This window comes from Corvus hawaiiensis, chromosome 6 (assembly GCF_020740725.1).
Source record: "Corvus hawaiiensis isolate bCorHaw1 chromosome 6, bCorHaw1.pri.cur, whole genome shotgun sequence".
Classification (NCBI taxonomy): Eukaryota; Metazoa; Chordata; class Aves; order Passeriformes; family Corvidae; genus Corvus; species Corvus hawaiiensis.
In genome coordinates, this window is record NC_063218.1 from 54135706 (window position 1) to 54148346 (window position 12641).

The 12641-nt window shown below is 46.4% G+C and overlaps 1 protein-coding gene across 2 annotated transcripts; it reads right to left on the minus strand.

Moving 5' to 3' along the window:
- Positions 1–3952: 3952 nt before the first annotated feature.
- Positions 3953–10848, minus strand: GATD1 (glutamine amidotransferase class 1 domain containing 1). 2 transcript variants are annotated; one of them, XM_048306497.1, is made up of 8 exons: positions 10742–10848; positions 9858–9934; positions 9378–9483; positions 8723–8830; positions 7873–7967; positions 6646–6739; positions 5786–5897; positions 3953–5260 (listed from the first exon to the last, which is right to left on the minus strand). In XM_048306497.1, the coding sequence occupies exons 1-8, from the start codon at positions 10797–10799 to the stop codon at positions 5254–5256; spliced, it is 657 nt and encodes a 218-aa protein (XP_048162454.1). In that variant the 5' UTR covers positions 10800–10848; the 3' UTR covers positions 3953–5253. The 2 variants fall into 2 exon arrangements, with proteins under 2 accessions (XP_048162454.1, XP_048162453.1); XM_048306496.1 differs by having other exon boundaries at positions 3953–5263.
- Positions 10849–12641: the final 1793 nt, after the last annotated feature.

A 12641-nucleotide genomic window follows, 5' to 3' on the forward strand; every position in this document is an offset into this window, starting at 1 on the left:
TTTTAAGAGATCCCTGCTTGTATGTGGACACAATTTGCTGTTTCCTGACAAAGTTGCCTGAACTTAAAGAAAAGGGAGAAAAGGCAGCAGTGCAGCTCCAGCACTGATAGACATGTGCTCTGTCCAGACCAAGGGAGCCACTGATCCCTCACGCCAGTGTGACACAGCAGCTCTGCTGTCAGCACATCCAGAACAACCTGGGAGCTGCTGTTCCAGCCAAAGGGACAGCCAGCTACAATCAGACACGGACAGCTGGTGCTGCACTCCCAGCCTGCCCTGGGAATCCTGCCAGTCTACCAGAGGGAGGTGAAGTCTCCAGGGGCCTCATCCAGACCCTCTGTTCCAGGTGTTGGTGAGGGGGAAGCAGAGCAGGCAGAAAGCAGGCTGCCCAAAGGGAGGTGACCTTTTATCCTCAAAGTCAAGCCAGCACTAAAACCTTGACCCTGCCCCTCCCTACAGCCATCAGACCCTCCACTGCACATCCCTTCTTAATTTAACCTATTTGGCATTTTTCACTCTTACTAAACTGAGTATTCCTACAGAGATCTCTAGAATGGTTTGGGTTGGAAGGGGACCTTGAAGACCATCCCCTTCCACTCCCCTGGCATGGGCAGGGACACCTGCCCCTAGAGCAGGTTGCTGTGCTGTAACACCACACACTGCACCCACCAGGTCAGGGTGGGAATTCGGGCACACAGAATGTGGGGACTTGCTGCTGTCAAACTGGCTGGTCAGAGGCTTGGAGCCTTTGGAATAAATGCCCCTTTTTCCCCGAGTGAGGCAAGAACCTTCACACGCGTGGAATCTGTCCCCTCACATAACTGAGACACAGCTGGGTCAGTAACACTGGAGCTTAAATGAAACTCTGAAGCGTTTCAGAAGGTGCTCAAGAGAGAAAAAAATACTGCTGTGAAAGGGGTAAGAGGCAGGAAAAGGTGCCTGAGTAACAGTTAAGTTACAATAATAAATTATGCCTTCTCCACTTACCTACAGACACCTCTCAAGAGCTGAGGAGGCTGAAGGCAAACAAGTTATGCTTAAAATGTTTGGTCACAGGGTCCCTTACCTGCTGTGGTGGCAGCTGTGTTTCCTCCTAAGCACTGGGGTTCCTTCTCTGCAGCACAGCTGGATGTTGTGAGGTGCCTGACATCCGTGGCTGAGCCACAAAGTCCACATCCTTCCTGAAATGGTGAAAAAAAAAAACAAGCACCACATAAACCTTCAGCCTGTACAGCTCCTTAGTCAGTCACACAAAGTCCATTTACTCCTAGCTCTTCCTCAACTTCCCCTCTCTTCAGCAGATGGAGAGCTCTCTCCCAGGGCCCTTGTCTGTGCCCCGCTTACAAACTCCTTCTGGGATTTCCCAGATCTCCATACCTCCTCAGATTAAGAAATCAGGAGATATCTCTTGCCTCCCAGCAAGGTCTGTAGCTCTTACAGGCACAAGGACAGGACTGAGGAATTAGGGGCAGATGTAAAGTGTGTGTGTGGAGAAATCCCAAAGAATACATACATAAACTTTAAAGCATCGATTTAAAAATGACAGCACCTTTCCCAACGTTTCCTTGTGGTGGCTTCTCTCTGATTCCAACATCCAGCAAACACACAAAGCTTGGAGTGGGGTTGGAAGTTTTTCCTTCCTCCTCCAGCCATGCCTTGCATCCCATCACACGCTGTGCTAAGGGAGACATGCTGCTGCTCCCAGCACCTCCTCCATTCTTGAAACAGGAGGTACAGGAGAGCAGAGCTGTTGGAAGAACAGACACACTGAGTGCATCCATTTATATTCATCCTCCCAACATGGAATTTAATTTGAGTCCTTAGATTCACTGGTTATGTCTATCCAATACAGCCATCAGAGGCCAGTACAGATGCCACCAAACCATTCCCTTTGAAATTTTAAAGTAAATAAGGACCAGAGAGCCACTTCCATCTCTTCTGGCCCTTGTCTGAATGCACACAAGATGAATAAAGCAGCAGGTTCCATTTTTAAAAACAATTTTAAGGTTTATTTTACAAGATTATACTCTGGAAGCTCCAAGAAAAGAATCTTCTTAATTAAATATTAAATACACTGATGGAATGCTAGTATGACCAACAACCATCAGCTGCAGACAGGGCCAGAGTTCAAACATCTTGTCAGGATCCCCAAAAACATGAAAATTGAGATCATGCCCACAGGCAGGTCTTGGGGCTCTGTTTTCCAGAGTTAAGCAGTTTCCCAACTGCTGCACCAGCACCCCTCTTCCCAGCTTGGCTGTAAACCTGCCAGGAAATGCTCCCATACCTTAGGGATGGTGGGCTGTCCTCTTGGTGAAGAAATCCTTTGTGGGGTACAAGACAGCAGTGCCCTTTTACAGCTGTGAGCCAACATCTGAGAAAACTCCTTATCCATTTGGATTCATCCTGCTCCACCTACTGCAGAGGCACTCTGATGCTTCTAGCAGGTACCTCCATATCTGCCTGTAAAAATACCAGAGAAAAAAAGAGGATATGGTCCCAGCTATTAAGAGAAGATGTAACAATGTGAGTCCCAAATAAATAAAAAGCCCTAGAAAATAAAACCAAACCCCCACCCAAATAAACAAAACAATGAAACCTACCAGCTGGATGTCACCAGGAACAGATTTCCAAGGAAACAAGCCTGGCTGGTAACATTCCTAGGACCAAAGCACCAAGCACTGCACACTGCAATGCTGAAACAATCAAGGTTTGTATGGGATGAAAATCTCCCAAATTTGAAGGCTTTCAGTTCTTTGGGAAGCAGTTTCTGCCCTGGAGACAAAAAACCCTCAGTATAAACACCACTGCTTGGATGCCTGGGATGGGATACTTCACAGGGTTCCTCAGCTGGACCAGGCACAAGGTACAGAAGATACAAACCCAAGTTCTTCCCATGGGAAGTTTAAAATGGAAGAACTATGAAAAAATCCTTGCTCTTTGTGTAATGCCACTTCATGATTTCGGTTGATGTAAATACCTTCTAGGTAAAAGAAAAGAAAATAACAAACTATCATGTTTTACATTTGTAGAACAAAATTAACACAGAAAATAAAGAGAATAAAACTTTCCTGAACATACCTGGACAACGTTCAACAGCTTCGTGTTTTCTATGTTCATTTCATCTTCTTTTCCCACAGTTTTTGAACAATTATTTCCAAACCCTGGCTAAAATTGGTCATACTGTAACAAGAACTTAAGAGCTATCATCACTAATGGCCTCAAGTTGTGCCTGGGGAAGTTTAGGTTGGATATTAGGGAAAAATTCTTCACGGAAATGGATGTCAAGCACTGGAACAGGCTGCCCAGGGCAGTGGTGGAGTCACCATCCCGGGAAGCGTTCAGAAAACACATGGATGTGACACCTGAGGGTGAGTGGTGAACATGGTGGTGGTGCTGCACTGATGCTTGGACTTCATCTTAAAAGCTCTTTTCTAACCTAAATTCCATGATTCTATGACTCAGATGGCTCCCAGTTTGTCAGCATGACTTGTGAAGGTGACACAATCCAGCCCACCACATCCAGATCCCACTCACAAAGCTGTCGGCCCACACCTGCACACATCACCTCTCCAGCCACTTGCTCATGGACCACACAGCTCTTACCCCAATTTTCCCAAGAGCAACTTCATGGCTGAGGAGATAAAATGGGGTGTGTGATGGGAAAGAGTGAAAACACACACAGGAGCTCATCTTTTTTCTGCTCTCATATGGGAGGAAAAAGGAAGCACCATCAAGTCCCCAGGCAGTGTGCTTTGTCCAACTGTTTGCTTCCCAACAGAGGCACAAGCAGAGCAATTCCAGCAGGTCCAGGATGCCACAAAATAAGGAAAAATTGCACAACAGGGGACTGATCAAAGCCTGTAGTGATGTGAACACTGTTTGCTCACCTGGCAGCAGATGAATGAGCCTGAACAGAACCTCATTTAAGGAATGAAAACAGGACACAGGGTAGACAGCAATATTCTATTTTTACAGGTAAGCAGTGAAAGATGCAGTGATTTTGGCAAAATCCCACGGAAACAACAGTCCCTAAGGAAATACAGTCTCCCACTTCACAAACTAGATGTGGCTTTCCAGACTGAAAGTATTCCCTGATGGTGTCAACATCAAATCCCCAAGATGGCTTGTCAAGAATGAAGATTTAAATTATCAAAGCTAATTGATACTTTAGTTTCTATCAAAGCCCAATTTTCATTTCAAATTCTGTTTTTAATTTCCATCAATGCCAAAGATATGTAAGCTGGGCTCCAGAATGCAACAGCAGAAGACCCAGCAAAACCCACAGCAGTCTGTCTTTTAAAATCACACTGAATTCTTGAGACAGAGCCAAAAAACTGGATTTCCACAGAAAAGACAAAACTTCCCTGCTTGATGACTTGTTAGAACCAAAATATTGTAATATCCTGGTGAGAAAACAAAAATGCAACCCCAAAGGTCCTTCCCTTTAGGGCACTGGAGAAATGTTGCCCACAATTCTAAGAGGGAAGGAAAATCAATTATTTGAAAGTTAATTTATCTACTTTCCAATATATTTGATATGTCTGAGCCTGCAACAATTAAAAAAAAAATCTCAGTCTGATAATTCCTTTCCATGCTCAGGCTTCAAGCCACAGCTGCAGCTCAGAAGGAAGGAGGAGGCCAGACTCCACCCTACAACTGGTTCCTCGCATGGGACCCACATCTGCCACCTGCATTTTTCAGTGCCTTAGTCCACAAAATTCCAGCAAGAGACAGCAGCACTGTACTCCCAGAGAGGAGTATTTCCAAGAGAACAAAACCCACAACATAAGCAGCACAAAGGAGAACAAATAAACAATTGTAGGACCATTTAAAAAAAAATAGCTGAGCAAACTTTTTAAACACAATTCCAGCGATGTGAACAGGAAGAAAACAAGGGCATGCTGTGCATCAGTACAATGCCAACCCAGAGCAAGGCCTTCAGTTTCAGCAATTTGTATTCACAGCACCAACTTTGGGGGGTTTTGAGAAGACAGTTCCCCACATCTGTAAATTGAGGGTCTAGAGAAGCAGTGAGAAAATGGAGCAGCAAAAATGTAAGGGAGTGTCCCAGCTGCTTCTGAAAACCTTCATGATTCCATACACACAGAACCTGACACTGCCACTTCACTGCCACAGTCACTCCAGAGTCCAGGACAGGGGTTCAGAGGGATGCTTTATCCAGGTCACAGCCATGGAAATCCTCAGCCTGCTGGCTCTTCATCCACCCTCTTTGCAAACAGACCTTCTCCTTCATTTCCTGCTGAAGGAAACACACCCAGATATGACAGGACCTGTCAGTGCACAGCCAGGACAGGACTGGTACCACACACTCACCTGAACAAAAGAAGGGGTTTGTGGTTATTCATATGTGCTCTTCTATCTGACAAGATGACTCTCAAACAAGCCAAGCCATTTCCAAAGAAATTAAATCCATTCATACCCAGAATTCTAAACCAGAGCTGACTCAAAGCCAGCCTGCCAAAGATCAAGAAACAAGAGATGTTTCCCTGAACAGAAATGTTTAGTGAAGCCTATTCAGCATTTTACTTTGCCAGTTCCACTACAGCTGTGCATTTCCCCACACATTTTCATCTTCTTTTTTTAAATAATCAAGTGCTCTTTGCCAAAAGACAGAACTGCCTGGCTGGCTTGACCAAACAGAAGTGACACACACTTCAGTAGAAAACCATGGGGAAAAAACCCTTTTGAGGAACAGTATTCCTGAAACCAAAAGATGCTCACTAATGGTTGTTCCCAGTTCTTAAGCCCCATCTTGCCTCACCTGACATTGCAAAGAATCAGAAGGTTCTGGACAGCAGGAAGGGTGGAATTCTCATTCTGTCCTGTCACCAGGTGCCTGTCCAGCACCACATGGACAGCATCCGGGCTGCTGGCTGAACACAGGAGGAAAAACACAGGGATTCTGTTAGAGCACACAAGCTCAGTGCCAGAATCCCACCACTGATAAACCCAACACAACACGTAACTATTTTGGCCAGACAGATTTGCTGGGTGCTGATCTATTACCCCAGCAAACAGAGGCAGTCTCAAGCCCCTCATGCTGAAACAACTTCCCTAGGAAATCCTTTTCTGGAAGAACAGGACTGGGTCCTTGATTCAATTAACACCAGGTGGGTAAAGCACATATATCAGGAGATTTTCATCATCTCAAAGTGTGTCTTTGAAAGTTGCAATTATCTCACAATACAACATAAACTCTTCTTATACCAGACACGAGCTGTGATCACCACGCTACAAAAATTAAATACTCATTTTCTGGCCAGTTACAACATCCCAGCGTGCTCAGATGTACCAGCAACTGCTCAGCACCCCAAACAGAATTTTTAAGTTACCTCATTCCAGACAGACTCCCAGCCTGGTTTGGGTAGGAAGAGACCCTAAAGCTCATTCAGTCCCATCCCCGTGCCACAGGCAGGGACACCTTCCACTATCCCAGACTGCTCCAAGCTCTGTCCAACCTGGCCTTGCAAACGACCAGCGATGTACTGGTAAATGAGGGAATGGGAATGCCAGATGAGATATCCTGCCAGTGGCCTGCTCAGCTGGATACAACTGGCACACAAGCACTCACTTCCCAAAGGAGACACAAAGTGTCCATCCCGGACACCAGGCATGACCCACCACTGAATGTAGCTCCAGAATCCTTCACGAAATCCTCCACAATAATGGACAAACTGGCAAAATTCGGCTGCCTCACCAGCTCGTACACAGAGGGCTGAAATAGATCAAAAGGAAATGAGTCTGGCTGGCTCAAGCAAAACCAGAACATATTTCCCTGAAATTTATATTTCTGTTCCCTCTACTATTCTCCCAACCAAATGATCACAAGCAGCTTTGATGGATTTTGTGCAGGGAGCAAACTGGAAACTCTTAAATGAGTTAAGAGGAAAAAACAACAACCAAACAATTTCTGCAGGTGTGATTAACTTCAGGAAGGCACAGACCTGTCTGTCCATGGCACACAAATATTTGGACACAGATGCTGTGCCACCTGCAGAGTCCAAAAACAGTAATCCATGTTGGAATGAATATGGGAAGCAGCTTAAAGACAGAAAATTTAGGAGCTTTTACAGTTTTTATGTGCAAAGGGAAGGAATTTAATTTTATGGTTTCCACAGCAACTATAGCTAGGCCACATCATGATTTACAATATTTCATCATAGACTATAACAATTCATATAGAGCCATAAATGATCCTTAACTCAAACAGAAGCACATGAGAACACTAATAGCTTTTGTGAGTCACAAAATCTCAATTTCTTAACTTTCATTGTAAATTTTCCATGCTAGAAGCTGTACTAGGGCGATTTCCACCACTCTGACACTATAAAATGGGCTGTGAGGTCAGAGCACATAAATAAAGTATCAGCAGTAACTGGCTGCTTTAATTGCAAGACAGTTTGTACTGGCTTCTTGCCTAAAACTTCCTTTGTTTTCCTAAAACTCCCTCTACCTTTCAAAAAGAAACAGCACCTTGAGAAATATCATTTATTCCCAGCATTCATGAAACAAACAAACAAACAAAAGAACTTTTTAAGTCCTCAACAACAAATGCAAAGAGCTGCAGCAGGAATTTCCAGCACTTTTTTTGCTTCAGTTTAAAGTTTACTGAACAATCAGAGGGAAAGCATTCCACACACGCCAGTTACCATGCCAGTGGGACAAACCCTTCACACACTCATTGCTGGGCCCCTTGTCAAAGAAAACTCTGCACATCTTGCACAAGCCAAGGGTATCAAACCAATAATTTATATTCACAGGAAGTTCCTGGGTGAGACCAAAACCACCAGAAATTCACACAGCAAAAAAGCCCCCAAACAGCAAAAATCAGGTAAAAGCTTGACTTACCCCTGTCAGGCTGTATCCCTGGAAAACCCAGGATTTATCTTCATTGGTGGCACAACACAAAGCTGCCACTCCCTGTCCCACGGCACAGATGGGCTCTAGAAAAGAATTAAAGCACATTTGTGAGCATCTCCAAATAGTTAAAACAGGTGAGTGTGGTGAGAGTCATGCTGCCCTCCTGCAGTGAAGTTATACTGCATTGCCAATGTTCCTCTAGGTTGTAGGGGCTTTCCTGCACACTGCAGTAGCAATTATTGTCTATAATAGAATTACTACAATTATTCTATTATTATTACAGTAAGGGGAAGAGTAAGGCAGATTTTTACTCCAAGTCCAGAGACAGGTCCACAAATGCTCAAATGTGGAGCACACCCCAAGTCTTGATTAACCGCAGCTTTAATGATGATCCTGGTGCATTCCACACTTGGCTCTGAGCCTTGAATCCTGCTGATTTGGACAGAGCCATTTCTGTACCACTGTAAGGCAGCAAATCCTTCTTCTGAGACAAGCTACTAGCATTGCTTTTTAAGATACTTTAAGACCTCTTTTTCCTTTTCAAGGCTCTCTTTTTCCTATTTAAGACACTTGAGGACAGGTTTTTTTTCCTTTTAAGACTCCCTTTTTCCTTTTTAAGACATTTTAGGATACTTTTTTTTTCTTCTAAGACTCCCTTTCCGTTTTTTAAGGCCCATTAAGATACTTGTTTCCCCCCCTGAAGGCACCTTTTTCCTCCCCAGTTCTGAATGCTCTTTAGCCATGCAAACACTTTTAAGTCTCTGGAAGGCAGCAGCCCTGCAGGAGCAGCACAGGAGCCCTGTTTCATTTACCCACTCCCCCGAGGATGTTCACCTACTGCTCTCAGTGCTGAAGTGCTGCAGGATCTTGGCCAGGTACCCGCTGTTGGCCAGGTCAGTCATGGCCCCAGGGCAGTTTGGGATCAGCAGGGCATGGTACCGAGCCCCTGGTCGGAAGGAAAGCAGGGACAGATTGTAGGACAGGTAAAAAACCCAAAAAGCCTGACCATAAATCCACTGCACATTTGGAAAAAAACAGGACAAGCCTACATGAATAAGTTAAAAATAACCTAAAGAAACTAACAGAGCTACACAGAAGAGAGAAAAAGGTCCTTCTTGGGACAAGGAACACACATTTTTAATAAGCCCTGATGATCCAAGCAAAACTTAGAACTGTTCTGTCTGCTGGCTCCTACTCCAGCAAAATATTTATTTTGAACAAGTAACAATGTAGTGTGTGCTTATATACAACACAGACATTATATGTATACATTGCATATATATTAAAAAAGAATGACCATTCCAAGATAAATAAGAAAACAGCAAAGCAGTTGTCAGGACTTCCTCTTAAATAAAAAATAAAGCAACAACTGCAGCTGCCATGGTTTTCCCTTGAAACACAACTTTCCTGCCTTTTCTGTGTTGTTCTTCCCTAAAATCCTGGCCCTAAGCAACCCCTGTTTTCCTGACAGTGGCCCTTGGGGACACACTTACCATCAATGGACTCCAGCTTGGCAGGGTTGGCGTAGGATTTCATGCGGAAGTCCTGGATCCAGCGCATGTTGCCCTCGTTCACATCCACAAAATCAATGGGCTTGCCCTGGGGATAACATGGTTCACACACCATGGTCAGGATCACTGCACAAGCATCCATGACACTTCCTGAAGGACAGCCATGTGGGATTTTGGGATGCTTCCGCTCTCAAAAACCTGAAGTTTTCCATTTTTCCCACTGAATTAGTGCTAATAGTTTTTCTTCCACTCTTTGTGGGAACAGACACCCCAAAAGTCCAAATCCATGCTACAGAAAGCCTGCAGTCACTTCAGTATTAAAAAAACAGAATTAAACAGCTCCCTTAATGTTTAAGGCCAATAAAACACCTCTCAATACATTTATAGTACAATTATCTCATCACAACTGAGATATCAATTGGTTTCAGGCTGAAATCACAGTATTTGCCCATTTTCACTCACCCCAGGAGTTGCCACTTGCAGGTTAAAGGCAGAGCTGGCCAGAGTAAAGCAGTGAAGGAATGACTGGGCTGAAACACCTGGAAACAGATTCCAACACCTTAGGGAAACAACAGTGATAGTCTAATCCAGGCCAAACTTTATCTAGCAAAGTACACAAGCTTGGGGTTCTGCTCATCTAAAAAGCTCTAGATAATTTCAGAGGATTATTTTGTTATGATTCAATGATTTTTAAGACATCAAAAATGTATAGCCTTCATTACAGGTGAGCTGTGTGCTGAGGAATAGAATCCTGGAATGATTTGGGTTGGGAGGGACCTTAAATCCCATCTCGTACCAATCTCTTGCCATGGGCAGGGACACCTTCCACTATCCCAGATTACTCCAAGCCCTGTTCAGCCTGGCCTTGGACACTCCCAGGGATGGAGCACCCACACTTTCTCCGGGCAACCTGTGCCAGGGCCTCTCCACCCTCACAGGAAAAGATTCTCCCCCCTAACATCCAATCTAAGCCGACCCTCCTTCCCCTCAAAGCCACTAAAGCCACACGCAGAGGAGCCAACCAGCACAGCTGCACATGGAGGCAACACCTGCAGTGCGGATGAGCACGGTGTGGGCTCACAGCTGCGCACGGAGGGCACACGTGGGGCTGAGCAGCTCGGCCGCAGTGTGGCACACACACACACACACGGGACACGCACACGGCAAGGGCTGTGGGGCGGGCACACGCGGGACACGCCGCGACAGCCACACAGGGGACACCCCCGCGCGGCACCGCCCCGCCCCGCCCGCCGCGGCGCTGAGAAGGGACGGGGGGTGCGGGACACCCGCAGAGGCCGGAGCGGTGGCTCCCCGCGAACCGGCGGGGCCCCCCCAGTGCGTCTCACCCGCGGCGGCGGCGCTGGCGACGATGAGGCAGGAGGGCTTGGCCAGCCGGTCCGACATGGCGGGGCCGGGCCGCGGCGGCGCCTGAGGGGAAGGGCGCGGGGCGGTGCCTCGTGCGGCCGCGCGTGCGCGGGGCGGGGAGCGCTGATGGGCGGGGGGAAAGCGCGCGAAATCCTGAGGGGGGCGGAAAAGCGCGGGAAGCCCAGAGTGGGCGCTGCCGCCGCCGTGCCCTTTAAAAGCCCTCGTGTGTCCCGAGGATCATCTAGTTCCACGTCCCACCGGCAACTGTCATTGTTTCCTTATTTCCCTACTTTTGTAAGCCTCCGTGTTCGGTTTCTGGATTTGCGTCTTTCATCCCAGTGTGAATTTAATAGGTTTATCCCTTGCTGGCTGCTGGTGTCTTACAGACACAATGCTGTTATAAAATGGTAGATATAAGATAAAGACAGCACAATTCTGCTATTGGTTTTATTTGTTTATTTGAAAGGGCTTCATTTCTAGCCTGGCTTTCTTAAAGGAAATGTAGCTTATGCCATCTTTCTGTCTCCTCAATCATCTGTATGTCTCCTTTTCTTTCCAGAACCATGTTCTGAATCTGTAGGCTGGTTAATCTGGATTTTCCTCTCTGCTCTAGCTTAGATGCCAGAAAATTATTTTTTAAAAGGAAAAAAAAGCATCTCTTTCACTATTCAGTTTTGCTGTTGTGTGGGGTAATTTGGGACTTAGTGCCACTCCAGCAGCCTAAGCCTTTATGGCACAGAGCGTCACATTTATGGTCCTTATTCCCTGCTTGTGAATCCAGTGCTTTTTAAACAAACACAAAGGACAGTGCTGTCCCAGCCACTGCTCCATCAGCTCTTCCCATCCTCCCTACACTGCCCCAGGGATGTGCAATTCCACACACCCTGACTGGGGCCACTGGGAGGGTCAGGCCCCCACCCATCCCAGCCTCTCAGCTCCAGCATTCCCACTCAGAAAATAAGAACGCATTTGATCTCCTGCTCCGGTCAAGACAAGCTAAAGCTCAAGTCCCCAGCTGTGTTTCTGCAGCAAAACCCTCAGATGATTACGCTTTTGCAGCTGAAGGATGCCCTTTTTCCTGACCCTGTGGAACTTACAGGATTTTTCTTCCCAGTTCTTAAGAAATTAAATTCCAAAAGCCTTCAGGCTTCTGCTGGGACCCTGATTGGAGCTGGTCTAATTCAACATCAACCCTGTGCAGTGACACGTGCTGCCAAAACCGTCCTCCCCTCCCTGAGCCCGGAGGGAATCTGTGTCCAGGGACCCCACGGACATCACCCAGTCCTCAGGGGATGGTTTGTCTGGGAGGTGTTCCCAGGCCATCTTAGAAACAAAACCAGAAAATCAGCAGGAGAAATCTGGCAGGAGAAAGGTCACAGCAAAGAACTGGGGGCGAAGTCTGGAGACCAGCCTGCAGGATGGGGAATCCCTCGGATCGGAAATGTTTCCCTTGTGTCTCGGGGTAAATCTATGATTCTGTTTAATTCCTGTCTGTGAATAACAATGGTCATCCTCTGCCTGCTTTCCCTGGGCAGGCTGGAGTTTATTTGGGGTAGGAACTGCCTTTTCTCGCAGTTCTCAGTGGGATCACTAATCCTAGAAAATATTGAGCCTTCAGGAAACATAGACATAGAATCCTGGAATCATAGAATGGTTTGGGTTGGAAGGGGCCTTAAAGTTCACCTCGTTTCACCCCCTGCCATGGACATCTTCCACTATCCCAGGTTGCTCCAAGCCCCGTCCCACCTGGCCTTGGACATTTGCAGGAATGGGGCATCCACAGTTTTCTCCGGAAAACCTCCAGAGGGAGCACAGCCAGTTCCACTCGCACCCCCACGTACATGAAGATGCTCACGGGAGGAATTATACAATCTCTCTATG

What these genes read in the sequence shown, in the direction of transcription:
- GATD1 (XM_048306496.1), bottom strand. Translation starts at nt 10,799, where the DNA reads ATGTCGGACCGGCTGGCCAAGCCCTCCTGCCTCATCGTCGCCAGCGCC. An exon ending in CGCCAGCGCCGCCGCCGCGG is followed by an intron (nt 9,935 to 10,741) that starts GTGAGACGCACT and finishes ATCTGTTTCCAG; the next exon opens with GTGTTTCAGCCCAGTCATTC. An exon ending in GCACTTCAGCACTGAGAGCA is followed by an intron (nt 7,968 to 8,722) that starts GTAGGTGAACAT and finishes ATTCTTTTCTAG; the next exon opens with AGCCCATCTGTGCCGTGGGA.